This window comes from Crocodylus porosus, unplaced genomic scaffold, assembly GCF_001723895.1.
Source record: "Crocodylus porosus isolate Cpor-Errol unplaced genomic scaffold, CroPor_comp1, whole genome shotgun sequence".
In the NCBI taxonomy this organism is placed as follows: Eukaryota; Metazoa; Chordata; order Crocodylia; family Crocodylidae; genus Crocodylus; species Crocodylus porosus.
In genome coordinates this window covers 20,956,092-20,973,313 of record NW_017728907.1, presented here as the reverse complement: position 1 = coordinate 20,973,313, position 17,222 = coordinate 20,956,092, and the positions used below count along the sequence as shown (strand labels likewise).

General features: G+C 47.6%; 1 protein-coding gene across 3 annotated transcripts in view; it reads right to left on the bottom strand.

Annotated features, from left to right (window-relative positions):
* CACNA1E (calcium voltage-gated channel subunit alpha1 E) overlaps nucleotides 1–17,222 on the bottom strand; it is a 229,610-nt gene that overhangs the window by 199,531 nt on the left and 12,857 nt on the right. For all 3 annotated transcript variants that reach the window (XM_019530950.1, XM_019530951.1, XM_019530952.1), the window contains exons 2-3: nucleotides 5,649–5,754; nucleotides 4,625–4,764 (exon numbers count right to left, since the gene is read on the bottom strand). In XM_019530950.1, the coding sequence (XP_019386495.1) occupies nucleotides 4,625–4,764; nucleotides 5,649–5,754 (246 nt within the window). The remainder of the gene's footprint in view (nucleotides 1–4,624; nucleotides 4,765–5,648; nucleotides 5,755–17,222) is intronic.

Genomic DNA, 17,222 nt, shown 5'->3' with positions numbered 1-17,222 from the left:
TTAAGAGGAGGTTAGATGAACACCTTGCTGGGGTCGTTTGACCCCAGTACTCTTTCCTGCCATGGCAGGGGGTCAGACTAGATGATCTGCTCAGGGAAACCTGTGCTTTTGTTTTGCATGTTTTTCTGGCACAGGCTCGTGACCCTTAAAAATCATAATATGAGGCTAATTTCACAGTATCTGTGCAATCCACGAAATCACAATTTTCTCAGGGCCCTAATCATTTATCAAACCTCAAACCAACCTTAGTTCCTAGTTACCCAGGTGCTTCCTCCTCTGATGTGACCCATCTCAGAAGTGTCACAATCTGGCTGAGAACTGGTTCTTGCATGTTCTAGACTACACGCCTGCAAGTTAACCCTGTGTTGTGTTGGACTCCTTGCAGGTGTCAAATACATTCAATACAAAACTGTATTTTATTTTTTTGACTGGCAGACATCAATCCAATATACCCACCACACACTGTCAGCGAGAAACTACCAGATGCTTTGCAAATGCTTTCAGTGGCCTTGTGGCCACGACTCTGCACAATGTTTGTCCTGCTTCAACCAAGATCAGGACAACAATAAGGAGTTTCTTGGATGGGTTAGAATAGCTGCTGACCAACAGAAAGGCTAGGGGTGGGCTTGGGGGCAGAAGGAGAGGATGAAGCATCTCTAGAAAGATAAGAGGCCTGCAGCAGATGGCAAAATCAGGGAGGTCTCTTTCAAAACTGGTAAAGCAACCTTGGAATCACCCCCAACACGGGGAAGTTTCTAAATAATCCTTAGCAACTCTTGTTGTTGATGCCTACACACGCGGTGAATGGGCTTTTCAGAGGAAGGCCTCAATGTTTGTCAGCATGTTGGATTGTATGGCGCTAACAGCCCTTCATGGACAATTGATTCCCTGGCACTGTGCCCAGAACATGGAGAAGCAGTGAAAGAAACCGGGAACGTGTTCATGAGTGAGTAATCACTGAGTGCTGACTCAGCACCGTGTCACTTACAGTCAACTCATCCAAGCTGACACGAAGAGAGGGGAAAGGCCACTGGTAAAAACCTCTTCCCCATCCCAGTGTTTCACCCATCCCCATGCTGAGCAAAGGTCTATGTCAGATATCCCCACTGCCCCTGAAAGAGCCCCTGCATTTAAGTGTCTGCCCTCCTGACCTGTCTGGTGGGGGTTACCTCCATAGCTCTAGGCTTTGGAATCCCCCTGTCCTGAGGTGATGAGCAGGGAGCTCCCTCCAGGTACATTAACAGGTAGGTTCAAATCAGCTGCCCCTGCTAATCCCTTTGGGAGCTAGAAGGGAACTATCCCAATGTGACAGGCTGGAAGCTTCACCTGCCTATTTATGTTGGGCATATGACATGGGACTTATCTGCTTTGTCTCCTCCATGGGAGAAGAATGTTCCTGCAAACACCCTTTTTCACTGTGATGTCCACCATCCCCATAAAGGGGGCCTTTCGGAGACATTGTCTCATTATGGGCTACAAACTTAAGGAACCCGCATTCTAATCAAAAGAGCTGTGGTCTCCCCACGACCCTCTGAAGAACAGTGGCAAGAAGGCAGGGGGCGTAAAAAGGCATGACTGGGGCATTGGTGACTGTGAAGCATCTGCAGACTCAGACCAAGCAGCTCCCTCCTAGCTGCACCAAGTATGCTACAGGACAAGTCTGTACAGGTGTCTGTCCTCAGGCAACACATCACAGCCAGAGCCCTCTAATCACTGAAGAGGGCTGCAAAGTGATGCTGGATAGATCTAGTTGTATCCCAGGATAACCTGTTTCCACCCTTGACTATCTGAATACATTCACTAGGCCTGGGAGCTAAAGAATGCTCTTGTGGTAGTAGTGAGTCAGGCTAGCCTTCCTTAGTTCCTGCTACCTCAGCAATGCCAGCTAGGCTGGATAGCATGGAAAGGGAAGAAGAAACATGAAGGATATTGCTGCTGTGAAAAGCACATGATCAGGCATGGTATGATCTAGCAGCAAGGGAGGAGCATGTTGAGGGTGGGTGCAAATGATGGCTCATCAGAGTAGGAGAGGTCTTGCTTACTGCATTGATCCTTTCCAAGGAGTCAGAGGAGCACCTTCCCCCACTCCACCCCACCCAGCTGCTCGCCTGAATCAGAGCCCTTCAGCACATGACTGTCTATCACACACCCCACCCCAACGAGCACACTAGCTCTAGCAAGTGCGATCAGGGCTGCTAGCAGCAGTTGCAGAGAAGGGCCAGACAATGGGATTTCACCAGGTCAAAACCTTTTAGGGCTAAAAAAGTTAAAGATATTTACATGGCTATGGTGAACAGCAGAGAATCAACCAAGAGCCATCAGTGAGTGCTGGGTCACTGAACAAGGCAGGGACAGACACCATTGAGTACAATCCTGCTGCTCAACCATTAGGAGGCCCCCCAGTCAAACTCCTAAGACCACCTCTAACCTGAAAATCAACCCCCCATCCCACTTGCATATAGGGCATAAGACCTTGCCTTATGTGTTTGGCACTATTGCAAGCAGCATTGCATCTCACTTCATTCCAAAGTACAAAGCCAATGGGCAACTGAGACTATGCTGAAAATCCACTGGGAAACAGATTCCACCTGCTACTTATTCCTGCCTGAGCAGTGACACATGTACATTGGCAAACAAAACATCCCCAGCTTCCAGGTGGCAGGGGCAAGGAGGAACTCACTCTCCATTAAATCTTCTTAGGTCCCACAACAGCTTCTGGCACTACAGAACCAAAATCCATGGCAAACCTTCCCACTCCCTTCATTGCAGTTCTTCCACCAATGGGACATTTCTAAGTAGAAGATTTTCATCTTTCAGCAATGCCAGCAGTTGTCAGAGACATCCCATACTATCCTCCTTATAAGACCCCTTCATCTCCATCTCCTCAAAACCAGGAACCAGCTGTCATGAAGGTGAGGTCACTGGTTAGCTCTCCTAGTGGAAACTGAACAAAGCAATTGAGACTGGTCCTGAGAACTGGATCTCAAGAATGAGACACAAACACAAAAGCACTTACTGGACTTGCCTTTCTTCCCTGCTGCCTCACTGGCTTTTGCAGCCAGAAAAGCAAAGAGAAACTCGCATGCTCTATAAAAGCAATGTGAAACATGTGTCTACTGCATTCATTGCTAGAAATCACAGGTGGGCAATTGCAGACAGAAGTACACCCAGGCAGCATGCACAAGAATGAGACTGCTGGTCTCACCTTCTCCTCGTTTCATCTCATCTCCTTGGCCAGCCCACATGGAAGGGGGCAGCCACCTTCAACATCAACAGTGCAGTAGTTCCTTTTTAAACCTCTGGAAAGCATGAACGTCCCCATCATGCTTGATCACGCAATTGCAGCGAGACTCACAGAATTAGGATTCCTGGGTTCTACTCTGAGATCTGTCCTCAAGTGCATGAGAGACTTTGATTCACATTGAGTCTATCACTGCCTCAGTTTCCTAATCTGCAACCTTTGAAGTAATAGGAAAGACAAGCTGCAGCCCTTATTCATTAGACCTTGGATATTTGAATTTGTGCTTTGAGATCCACAGATCACAGGAGCCATCTGTTTCTATATATCAAACTAGCTGCTTTGAACAGAACAGAACTGATATTTCAATCAACCCACAAATAAATCCACACATGCAGAAATGGATGGAGCTGCAGTCTGGATATTTCTTTGCTTTTTGAACACCTAGACTCTAGGGTCACCAGTTTTTATTTGCTCAACTGTCAGATGCACCCTGTCCAAGGATGCTCACACTGGACACTAAAGCGTACTGCTTCTTGCTTACCTTCACAGATCATCACACTTCTCACAAACTCACCTAAAGATCATTCCATTCACTTTCTTTCACATGGTCTGTGTGAAACTCAGTCATCAATCTCAATGCTGAATTCCCAGGTGGAATCAACAATCTTGTCACACCCAGGACTATCCCCCAATCTGGCGACAAGTGCCATAGCCAATAAATCCAAATAGTCCAGAGAGGCTACAGAAGCAGATGTCCCCAGACACGGTCCTAAAATACAGCTGTAGTACGATGGGTCAGCAAGTGATGCATTGCTTCAAACTGGATTCCTACACAGAATTGAGCGTGTTTCTACTTTTCATAATGATTTTATAAAGATAGCAGAAGCCAGCAGTCAGCTCCAATAAGGCATTTTTAGAGGACCTGGGGGGGAAAGGTCTTTCTAGATCCTAGTTCTAAAACTCTAGTAAGCAACCTACTTCCAAGACAAATTCAGATCAGCTCCTCAGCTGAACAGCCTGCCATTTAGCTCTTCTTGGGCAGGGTTCCCACACACTCTCCTGCTTTTCTTGTTCACTCTATCACAGTCCCAGGGCAGGGTAGCATCCAGCCTCCAGCCAAGAGGAGGCTAACTCCATCCAGCATGTTACAAGTGAGCTCCTCCTCTTTCACTTGGAGGTTAGGCATGTCCCACTGTGCCAACTAGGTGAGTGGGGGCCCAGGAATAGAGTGGCCTGAAAATAAACTCCCAGCTCCAGGTAAGAATTAGCAGAATTATTCGAACTGGACCTCACCGGAGCAAAGAACCTGGTTCATGAATCTGCAGATCACCCTACCTACTGGTCTTTTGGCCATACCACTAGGCAGGCTGAAGGAGAACTTACCCACTGAGGACCACAATGAAGTCCATGACGTTCCAGCCGTTCCGCAGGTATGAGCCCTTGTGGAAAACGAATCCCAGAGCAACGATTTTAATCCCAGCTTCAAAACAAAAGATCCCGATGAAGTAAGGCTCTGTCTTCTCCTGCAGAAAGGGACCCAGCACATTGGTGAGAAGGGAAGACGCAGCAAATGTCCAGGGCGCATGTACAGCTTGCAGCCATTTTACCAGTATTTAAGACTTAGCTGTCATGCCCAAAATTCCCTGCTGGGCCCCGTTCAGAGATCCCTCTTCCCAGCACATGCCTAAGCCCCTCTTTAACCCACAACACTGAATGACAAGCTGTGGAGTTCTGCCTCTGTCTCACTTGCATCCCCCTCTCATGTCCAGCTGGCAAAATCTTTCTGAAATCCCCATTTATAACAAGTGCCCCAGGTCCACCCAGAGGACAAACTCCCCTATCCCCAGGTATTCTACAGGAGGCAGTGGAGGGGTAAAATCTTCCTGAGGCATAAAAGTCCCAGAGAAAAAAGCTCCCACCCACTTCTGCCCTACTCCAAAGCCAGCCCAGGATCTCCATAATCAGGCAGATAGCGAAGAGACTGCACCTGCAGCCTTCTGATAAGCAGTAGGCATCAAACAGTTAAACCTCAACAACTGAGGTCATGTGCATGTAGCAAACTTCCCAGGCCCAGCAATGATGCCTCAAGTGCATGAGGCTGCTCTGTGGAAGCTGCCTCCTAAACCAGAAGCCCAGGTAGCCATCTCTGCACAGCACTTCAAACAAGCTATTTAGCACCCTGAGGACCTGAGGCCCACCTGAGCCTATACTGCTTCCAGCATAGGAGACAGCCTTCCTGGATCAGCATGGTACACCTGAGAGCACTATTGACAGGCATGGTAAGTTTACAGCATACACACAGCCTGATGGACTGGTACGGGTTCCTCACCAGGCTCAACACCCACTAATACCGAGACAACCCCAGAGCTGATTCCAGAGGAGGAGGGCATGAGAGAAAGGCACTTACTAATCTTCGGGACATAGGTGTCTTGTCATCTCCCGGCAGATGCTGCTCCAGCGCCAGGACGATGCAGTTCGCAATAATCGTGGCCAGAATCATGTATTCGAAAGGAGTGAGAGGGTGAGTTAAGGAACTGGAGTAAAATAGCCAAGGTGGAACAAGCCTCTAATCCACTGCCTGCCTTTCTTCCTCAGCCTTTGTCACTTCATTTGCTAGCCACTGTTTGTCAAATAATCACCGTTTCTCCCTGCACGTGCACACAGAGGGAGCGGCAGGGAGATAAGCTTTCATTTACCACTGCTCCTGAGCAACAGGGTGAGACCTACTGACAAAATTGTCTGGAAATGACAAAAGCGATGAGGAAAAAGCCGACAGCACCACTAAGCACTTGTAGAAGCAAGCAACCTCCTGGGGCCCAGCCCTCCCCTGTCACCAGTCAACAGCAAAGCCAGCACTGGAGACCAAAAGGGACAAGTGCCCATGGTATCCAGTATACCAGGTAGCTGCCAGAAAACCAAGTCAAGATCCTCAGAGAGGAGGCAGGAGGGATCCTTCAACTGGGAGCATGCAGGAAGCAGGCTTATATCATCCAGGACCAGAATACAGAGACAGGTATGTACAAAGGTAGAAGTTTCATCAGAAGTCCCACTTTGAAGCCCAGATGATGTGTCATTTGAACCAGCAAATTTGCCAGGCTGGAATGCCAGATTCAGGGAAGTACTTTACTTTCTTCTAGCCAGGTCTCAGACAGCTAAACCCTCACTGTCAATTCCACTAATTGTGGTGAGAAACTCCACATTCCCTTGTAGCCTTGGAAAATCCTTTGTAGCCTTGTGCATACACTCACTCCCAAGCCCTACCCCCATCCTGAGGCAGAGCTTTCCTCCTCTGGGGACATGCCTACCCTACAGGTACTCATGACGGCTTTAAGAACAGCTTCCAGGATACAATTAGCCTCAACTGACTGTATTTATAAAATACTGGCTCAGCCTACCATGCCTGGGATTTACATGCCAGCCCCTACCCTGCCATTTTTGGCTGAGATTTTAGAAAAAAAGCAGTAGTGAGACAGGTAGAGAAATATTGGAATAACTCGGGTCTCGTTTAAGCAAGGATGTAGTGCTGACCATCCCTTGTCATGGTCAGGAGTGAAAAGCTCCCTGCAGTGGACAGTGAGGATGTGTTCTTCGCTGCTGGCATGCATGGGTTTCTCAGTGAGGTCTGAGAGAGCTGCTTGTCATTTTCTGTTGTATTGCACATCTTATCCATCAGATGCAACTGGTGAATCTCATTTAGGCATACCAGTTTGGATCACTGGTGGGACTCCTTTCTGGCCATATAGTTCATATTATACTTGGCATTACTCAGCAATCAAGACTTGCTCCAATGCCCTTTAGTTTTTGCATGGACCCTCTGCAAGCATTGAGAGAGATTTAGACTGGTTGAGACACCTCTCTTTATTTTCCAGGATTTGAAGGGGGGGATATCTTGGTGCTTGCAGCAGGAAATGTGATATTGGATGGGTGGGAATTGACTTGAGACAAAATTACAGTTCTCCAGGCCAGAGACTCTCTTGATAAAACTGCAAAGCATAGCACTGAGCACAGGAGTGGTACTTAGATAATATTAACCCACATAAAACGCACAAGCCATTTTGTATTGCAGGGTGTTGTTATATATGGTTTTAGTTAAATATGATTGTGAGTGTGCATTATATAGATATAGATATATATAGTATCTTGTTTTCTGTTTCCTGCCTGGGTAAGCTGGAAAGGGACAGGAGATACTGCACATAGGCAGCTACCCAGGGCTTTTGTTAGGCCTATTGTCTGAGGATACCCCAGTTGTTTAGTGTAAATAAAAGTACATGGGGGTCAGCCACATAAGTTGGAGGCATCAGACCCCTAGCCTAATTGGCTAACTGGTCAGTGTTCTCTTTTTTAAATTAACTGGTTAAGAGGAAGACTGTAAGCAAGACAAGCCCCCATTGGAAAAGCTTGTGTGATGCCATTTATATAGAAACTTCTCATATAAAAGCTCTCTTTTTCTCCTGGGGCTTCTGAGACCTGAAAAGCTGAATTGGGAGCTGGCAAAACTGCTCCCCATGGGGGTCTCCCCACTTCACTGAAGAAGTGAAATGAAGCTATGTGAAGGGAAAGCCTCAAGTACTGGGAGAGAAAGTCTGTCTCAGGGCTTGACACCCCTATCCTCTCCCCCTTCTTTCCCCTTTTGTTTTTTTTTCTGGATTTTGAGTGGGATAATATTATAGGAGGTGTTAATCCCTGAAGCAGACTAGCCAGGGTTGGAGCCTGGAATGTTTTAGTTGCTGTTGCAACTTCTTTTGGTTCCAGCCTAGCTGTGTGGCTGAACCCCAGCTGTGGTTTGCTGGCAGAGCTGGGCCAGGATTAAGGGCTTGGCAAATCTGAGCCAGGCTTAAGGCCTTTACTGAGATAATGCCATGGGGTTATTAGTCCCTAGAGCAAATTGACCAGTAATGGAGTCTTGCCAGTTATTGGCCTGCATAGGCCTGACTTCCTTTTTGTTGTTTCATAGCTGGGGGATTTTCTTTATGTGGGACACCCTAGCCAAATGCAGTGATTCCAGATTTCTGGGTGGGGGCTCAAGCCACAGTGAAATTTGAACCTGGCCCTTCTTGCTACTGACTGGTGCCTAGCAGAAAGATTAACAAAATACAGCAGGCAAAAGTTCTATTGACTGTGCCTGAGAGATGAGAGAATGAGAACTGCCTCCAGATACCTGCCCGAAAATGAGGAGACATTACAGAGAGCTACCATGCTGCAGGATGTAAGGATTTTCTAAAGCTTTGGCATTTGCTCAGCTCTGCTCCCATTCATAGTGGAAATGGTCTGAATGAGAGCAAAAGGAAGCCAACGTTCAATGCTTCTGAGTGTTTGAGAACCCTGAGCGCAGCTGGGCATCAGGGGTCAATGTTAGAAGATTTAGTGCTAGTTGTGCTTGCAGGGGTCACCATGCTGACTCCTATCCTAGCTTTGCCAAGAATGCCAACCAGAACAGGCTCATTCTCTGCTTCCTCATGAGCACTAAACTGAGCAGGGAAAAAATCCCACTCCAAAGCCATAAAGCTCCTGCTTTTTCCTCCTCCAAATTACCGCCTCCATAATGAGTGAGGACTATCTCTCTGAAAATGAGTAGCCAGAGGGAAAGGTCTGCCGGTGTTTGGCTACAGACTGGCTACATCCCACCATACCTGTTGGGTCTTGTCCTCAGGTATACACAGCCTCAGTGGGAAAGGCTGACAGTCACTACTGGACCCTGTGGATCCTACACAGTCCAGTCCTGATAGGGCTGCCCTAAATGCATTATGTAATGGCAACCTCAGAGTGGAATTGGTTCTTACCACCCCAGCCCTAGCACCAAACTGCATCTCCCATGGTGACCTGACAGCTGGTAGGCAGGAGCCCCTTTGTACCACTAAGGGTAGGCTGGTGCTACATGCTCTAATGTGGGCTACTGAAAAGACTGACCTGTCAGCTCCTGCTACTGGATTGTTGCTGGAGGGTGGGAGAAGGGAGCTTGCCAGGTGAAATGTGCAGTAGAGGCACAAAGTATTAGTATTATTACTGTTATTAATATTGCCTGCTGCTGCGTTGCCTTCACTGCCTGACAGCGTGGGCAGGGATTGACTAGAAAATGTTGGATTTTTTATTTTTAAGGCCATTAATGGCCCAGGTCCTACATGCCACTTCTGGCTCCCTGCAGTGTGTTCCATCCAGCCTTCTGGAGGTGAGGGGGTAAGGCTGCTGGAGTCCAGGGACAACAGAGGAGCCAGGCAGCATGCCTCCATGATCTCACTACAGCGCAGTGCCCCCCTCCCCATGGTATCCAAACACCACCACACAATGAGGCCTTTTCAATCCACTCCCTCTTTCTAGAAGTCCTCAGCTCACCACATCACTCACATTGGCATATCAGTACTGATCACAGCCTCACAGCTTTAGGTAAATTAGGCCTTAAGCCTCATAATATTAGGCTATTCTCTCAAGATCTGACCTATAGGAGCTGCCCCAAATAACAGACCTCTACTCTAATGCACATGCCCACTGAAATCAGTATGATTGTCCAGTATGGATAATATGGTTCCAGCAATCCCTTCTCATATGGGTTTCCAAACCTGAAAAAGTGGGACTTCAGATAGAAGTAAAGGCCTGAGTGAACAGCTCTGTGAGTAGGGACAGGCATTTCATTTCCAGTCAGCTCAAGGCTACCCAAAAGCAAGTGCCTCCAACTATGGGTGCACAACCCCAGACACCCTCAAGGACCCACATTTCAGAGGATAGGAGATGATCCGAGTATTTAAGGCAAGTTGGATACCCTGAAATGTAGGCAAACTTAATGCCTAGTCCCTTTAAACGATCAAGGCTGCTGAAGTTGAAGGGAACCCAGGTGGAAGGGCCTGCCACTGATTTGCTTGCAGGACTGCAGCCTGAGCCTGTACATGTTTTATTACAAAGCAGATCAGGTCCTTTGACAGAGAGGTATGATACACTGCATACACGGTGATTAATCATGGAGATAATTAGATTTCCTCCCTTTTGAATTAAATGGACCCCAATGCAAGTCACACGGATATTAACATTCCATTAATTGGGGAAAAGGGTGGAATACATTCAGGCTCCTTCTCAGAAGCAAGTATAAAGCCCAGCCCTCCTCCCCTCCAAGTCCTTTGATCTCCAGCAGCTGTGTTAAACAAGGTGGACAAGTAAAGACTTCCTTCCCCACTGCTGGCCTGCTGCCCAGCCAAGTGAAAACAAAGCACTTAAAAGCAAAAAGACAACTAAATCCTTTTCAGTTTCCATCGATCTTTAACACATCTTTGTAATAAAAGTCTTATTGTCATCAATAAAAATGAGAATCATTGTCGGACAATGCTCCCTTACCTCTCTTACGTCCCTACTAGCAAATCACAGGCAGCAGAGGGAAGAAGAGAGGAGCTGAGCCCCATGGTACTTTGGGGATGGCCAGCTGTTCTGTTTCAGGAAAAGACAGATACCAATGGAGAACCAGCTTCTCTTTGGTTCTACAGCTAAGGGAGCTCTGGTGGGCTCCCTGCAGCAGCTGAGAAGTGACACTGAATAAACAACTGCACTCTCGGGACAGAGTTTGCTCTAAGACTCAAGAGGAGGCTGCAGACAGCAGGATATTGCATCTGCTATCTTACGTACTGAGCAAAGTAAGCAGGAGGGATGGCTCATATGACTTCAGGGGAACTCCCCTTTACACCTCTTCAATACAACTTGGGTGAACTTCAGTGCTTGTAAAAGTCAAGGAGAATGCATAGCAGGATGTAGCATTCCTGCTGAGCTTCATTCTGCCCAAACAATGCTTCCCCAGGGCCACTGAGCCTGCCAGAAGTCTGGGGTTTGGCTCAGAGTTGGTGCAGCTGAGCTCAAGTAGGGCCAGCACCTTACTATGGGGCTGAAATACTCAGCTGGCGAAGCACACAGTAGGGTGGGATGGCTGACCAGGCACCAAAGCAAGGAGCTTTAGGGAAACAAAAGCTCATAGAATCATAGATGGTAGGGTCAGAAAGGACTTCAAAGGATCGTTGAGTCCAACCCACTGCCAGTGGCAGGAAAAAGTGCTGGGATCATATGACCCCAGCCAGGTGCTTGACCAGTCTCCTCTTGAAGACCCCCAGGGTAGGGGAGAGCACCACCTCCCTTGGAATCCCATTCCAGATTCTGGCAACCCTTACTGTAAAGAAGTTCTTTCTGATGTTCAACCTCAGTCTACTCTCCATCAGCTTGTGGCTGTTGTTCCTAGTTATTCTCAGGGGTGCTCTGGTAAACAGAGCATCTCCCCCTGATGAATTTGTATACTGCCACAAGATTCCCCCTCAGCCTTCTCTTGTGGCACTGAAAAGGTCCAGGTCCCTCAGCCTTTTTGCACAGGGACCTTCCCTGCAGGCCTCTAACAATACAAACGGCCCTCCTTTGGACCCTCTCAAAGTTGTCCACATCTTTTTTGAATTGTGGCACCCAGAATTGGATACAGTACTCTAGCTATGGCCTGACCAGTGCTGCATGGGGTGTGGAGGGACCTTCACCACCCTGGACCTGTTCGTGATGCACCTACTAATGCATGACAAAGTGTGGTTAGCTCTGCTAATTACTTCATCACAATGACAACTCACATTCATCTTGGAGTCAACAACGACTCTGAGATCTCTTTCTGATGCTGTGCTGCTGAGAGCATCATCCCCCAACCTATAAGTGTACTGGTAATTCCCTCTCCCTAGGTGCAGCACCTTGCACTTGTCCTTGTTGAATTGCATCCTATTGTTCTCTGCCCACTTCTCTAACCTGTCCAGGTCCACCTGGATTCAGTTTCTTCCCAGCAGTGTGTTTGCTTTGCCCCACAGTTTGGTGTCATCTGCGAATTTGGACAGAGTGCTTTCCATGCCCTCATCCAGGTCACTGATAAAGATGTTGAACAGCACTGGCCCAAGGACTGAGCCTCTGGGGACCCCACTGCCCACATCTTTTGAGGTCGATACTGACCCATTCACCACAACTCTCTGGGTATGACCCTTAAGCCAATTTGCCACCCACATGACTGTGTAATCATCTGTGGCACAACCGTTCAATTTGTTTATAAGAATAGGATGTGATACTGTGTCAAGGGCCTTCTTAAAGTCCAAGTAGATGACATCTACCTCGACTCCTGCATCTAACCTCTTAGTGACATGGTCATAGAAAGAAACAAGATTAGTCAGGCAGGAACAACCTACTACGAACCTGTGCTGGTTGCCCTTCAGCATAATATTACCCGCTGGACTCCTACAAATGTGATCCTTGATAATTTTTTCACGGATTTTCCCAAGGAAGCTCCCTGTCCTGTTTATTGGTTTGCCTCCTACTTTTGGAGTTGGTGGTCTGGAAGGCAGCAGTCAGAGACTTCTGCCAAATGTGTGTTATCTGGCTTAAAGCATAATTCCTGAAATAAATCTGAAATGCCAGGAAGGAACCATTCAGGAAGCCTCCTGTTAAGCTCCCCTCTCCAGCCACTCACCTCCAGCCTCTGCAGTATGCAGACTAGGTACAAAACACACGTACCATTCAAACTTCCCACTACACAGTTCCACCATTGCACCTGCTCCTACTCCAGAAAGGCAGAGGCCTCTGTCAATTGATGCTAGCCCTGATCTGCAGTGCCCTTGCTGGCACTTCCCCTCTGGCAGCCCATTCCATTGCTGCCCCTCACTAACACATCCAATCTGGTTGTCTCAGAAGCACACCCGGTGTGCAAGGGTTCTGAGATAGGAGCAAACATCTACCGGAGAGAAGTTACACTGAGGCCGACCTGGTCCTGCTTCTCCTCTTATATGGATCTCCATCACTATTGCATCCACATTAATAGATTCATAGATGCTAGGGTCAGAAGGGACCTCAACCGATCATCGAGTCTGACTTCCTGCCTGGTCAGAAATGAGTCCTGGGGTAAGATGACCCCAGCCAGATGCCTATCCAGCCTTCTCTTAAAGACCCCCAAGGTAGAGGAGAGCACCATCTTCCTTGGAAGCCCATTCCAAATTTTGGCCACTCTTACTGTGAAGAAGTTTTCCTGACATCTATCCTAAATCTGCTCTCTGTCAGTTTGTGACCATCATTCCTTGTTATGCTACAAGGCACCCTGGTGAACAGAGCATCTCCGATTCCTTGTTTCACTCCCCTAATGAATTTGTAGGCAGCCACAAGATCACTTCTCAGCCTTCTGTTGTGGAGAAGAGGTCCAGGTCCCTTAGTCTGTCCTCGTAGGGCTTGGCCTGTAAACCCTTGGCCTGTTGTCCTCCTCTGGACCCTCTGGAGGTTCCCTGTTATTCAAAGTCAAAAGCAAGTCAAAACCAAGTTATTCAAGTTGTTCCCTGTTATTCAAAGTCAAAAGCAGCAATGGCACTAATCTCCCTCTCTCTGCTTTCCTTACCTATAGGAGAAATTGTTTGACTAGGGGAGTATGTGACTGAGCAAGGAAAAGTTATGCCATGGAAGTGAAGTGCTGAAAAAAAAGAGATACCTTTTCCAATGGCCAATATTCTAATCTCATGCAGCAGTGAGGTTCATAGCTTACACTCACTTCCAAGGAAGATTCTGCCTCCTGCAGTGACACACCTCTACCACTGGTTCCAGTATCATTTTTCCAACTTAGCTCTTACAGGAAGTCATGGTCACAGAGAAAGAACTGAGTCCATGCCAGAACCATGGATGACTTTGAGTATCAGGACAGTAAGATGAGTAGGGTAATAGGCAATTTGGAGGACAGGATTAGGATTCAAAATTACCTCGATAAATCAGAAAAAAAAACCGGTCTAAAATCAGTCAGATGAAATGCAATAAGGCCCAGTGCAGAATACTGCGCTTAGGATCAAATCCACAAATACAAGCTGAAGGCTAGGCTGCAGAACTGTGGGAATGGACCTGGGGGTTAAGGTAGATATTAGGCCACATTTGATGTTGTAGAAAAATCCAAGAGCGTACTGGAATGTATTAACATGAATGTTTCATATACATCAGGGGAAATAACTTTTCCACTCTATTCAGCACTAGTGAGGCATCACCTGGAGTACTGCATCCAGTGTTGGACACTGCACTTCAGAAAAGATGTGGACAAGCTGAAGAACAATAAAAATGATTCAAGGTCTAGAAAAACATAATGTTCAAGGATATGATGGAAAAACCTGGGAATATTTAGTCTAGAAAAAAGAAGACTAAGGGGAGTTTGATAATCTAATACAAAAATGATCAGTAGAAAGAGGATGAGCAACAATGTTCACTGAGTGCAAGACAAGAAAAATGACCTTCGATTTCTATAACGGAAACTTATATTGGATATTGGGAAGAACTTTCTATATATGAGAGTGGTTAATAAGCACTAGAACAGATCATCTAAAAAAGCTGTAGCATCTCCACTGTAGGATGCTTTTAAGTGTAGGTTAGACAAATATTTGTCTGGGATGGTTCAAACAGAGATGTTCCTGCTTCAAGTGGGATTAGACTAGATGATCTTCTGAGGTCCCTTCAAGCCCTATTTTTCTATGATCTCTGACAGAGGGACCTTGAACTGAACTCTGTTTATAAGGAGCCACCACAGAGAATACTGCACCAAGGGGATTTATGTTGCTAAACAAATGGGCTGCTGTATTTTACAGCAGGGCATGTGGCTTCATCCAAGATATGTTAAGCTGCACAACTCAAGTCTGAGGCTCCTGAATGGGTGAATTGCTAGGGCCAGATGCATTTCTGATAGGATAGCATGTAATCTTATGGGTAGCCAGAAAGAAGGGACATTGTTTGCCACCACAGCTATCTAGGTATCCAGTAGCACTGAAAAGTCCAACAGGAGTCCCAGGCTCCAGACCAGCTTAACCTGGGGCGAGATGTCCTAGACAGATTAATACTACAGGGATGACAAGTTTGTCAAAGCACCCCCCTCTTGCTTGCAGCTTCACCTCTCTCCTGTGTGAATTAAACTTCGGTCACCTGCTTTTCCCTTCAGGTGATGAATCTGGCTGGGCATATCAAGAGCTGGAACATGTTACAGTTTACAGTTTACCTCTGCTAGAGAACTGACACAGGCCTGAGGGTCATCCATGCCCAACCGGTGCAGGGGGACTGAACCCAATGATCTACAAGGTCCCTTCCAGTCCCTAACAATTTATGAATCTATGAACATGCAGCTGGGGCACAGGACTGAGCTTTGTGTAAATCCTGGTGAGGGACTTTGGAAATAAAATGAAATGTTGACCCTTCATGTTCAGTCAGAGGCAGAACCAAAGCCATTTTCTGGGCATTTTCATTTGCCCCAGAGCTTCCTGGAAGTGAGACAGGAGCACCCAGTGATCAATGGCAGGCTTTCAAACCACATCTCAAGAGAGATGGCCAGGCAGCAAATGTGATGAGAGATTGCAGATGCAGTTGCAGATCTATTTAGCCTGCTAAGGAGAAGAGCCAGAGGGGATTCAGTCAAGGTATTTAAAAGGCCACTCAATGAAATTAATGGCTGATAAATTAAAAACAAATAAAAGAAAATTCTTCATGTAGACAGCCTGTGGACTTCACTGCCAGGGATTCAAACATTGTCACTTGATATTTCAAGGGGATGGTTAATGATGGTTCCATTAATTCCATTCGCTAGCAGAGAGGACAAGATGGGTCAGATCCCTGACTGAAGAATGAACACCAATTGCTACAGGAGCTAGGAAGGGTGTTCTCCAAAGAAAGCACAGCCCAGGAAAAGGCATTAGCAGCAGGCTTACTTGGCATGGCCTAGCCAGAGGCAGGATGTCACACTTGGTCAAATATAGTGTAGCATAGAGCGGGCAATTATTTCAGGCAGAGGGCTGCTTAATGAGTTTTGGTGAGCTGTCAAGGGCCACAAGGGTAGCCCCACCCCTTGATAGGTGCTCCACCCCCTGGTCTCCATCTTGGGACCAGAAGTCCCAACCCCTAACCCCTGACCTTTGCCCCTGGAAGTCCCTCCCCTTGCCCCCAGAAAGGGGTTTGTCATCTTGGAATTGGAGAAAAAAAAATTATATATTAAAAAACTAACACTGACAATAACATATTTTAATTCTATTTAAAAAATATTTTTTCCTGATTTGTGTGCATTTGTGAGGTGATTGCATAATAGTTCAAAATGAAATCTTATTATTAAATATTGTGGAGGGGTGACAGGGTATGGGCCTTGTGGGGGGCTGTGGGTATGTGTATGGGGTGTGGGGGAAGATGTGGGGATGTGGGTGCGTGGATATGGAAGGGGTTGTGGGGGGGTGTTTGTGGGCATGTCTGGGTGGGTATGGGGTTTGTGGGGGGCTGTGTGGAGGGGGGAAGGAGAAGTGTGAGGGGGTGAGTGCATCTGTGTGGTGGGGTGTTTGCAAGTAGCAGTGAGAGGGGCTCCCCCCACAGGCACAGGACAAAAGCTGTTCCTCAGGGCAAGGGAAAAGCAGCCCCTCCCCCTCCAGCTGATGGCCATTCCTGCTGCAGCCACCCAGAGCCCACACCATGCCAGGGCCAGGCTGCCCTGCATCTGCTCTGCACTGCCACCACTGTGCCACCGCTGCCATGCTGGGCAGCCCAGAGGTGGCAGTGACAGCAGCAGAGACACATGGCAGCCCAGCACAGTGCAAGCTCCAGATGGCTGCAGCAGGAACAGCCAGGAGCTGGAGAGTGAGGGACCGCTTTTCCCCTGCACTGAGTAACAGCTTGGGTCGGGGTTGCACAGTGCAGGTCTCCACCAATACCACGGTGCTGGGGCTAGTGGCAGCCACTGCCACCTGGGCTGCCTAAAAAGGCAGTCCAGCTGTGGAGCTGCCCCAGCTCTACTGCATGTCCAGGGGTTAGCAGGATGCAACACAACTGGACTGTGCCTGGGCCAGGGCCAAACAAAGACCTACTATGGGCCTGCCAGCCATATTTGCCCACGCCTGGTGTAGCAGGTTCCCCATTCCCCACTGGAAGTCCTAGGGAAGATCTGTGGTGCCAGCAACTCACAGGGATGGGGTCATCTGTGTTCACTTGTAATTAGAGCCGAGTGAAATTTTTA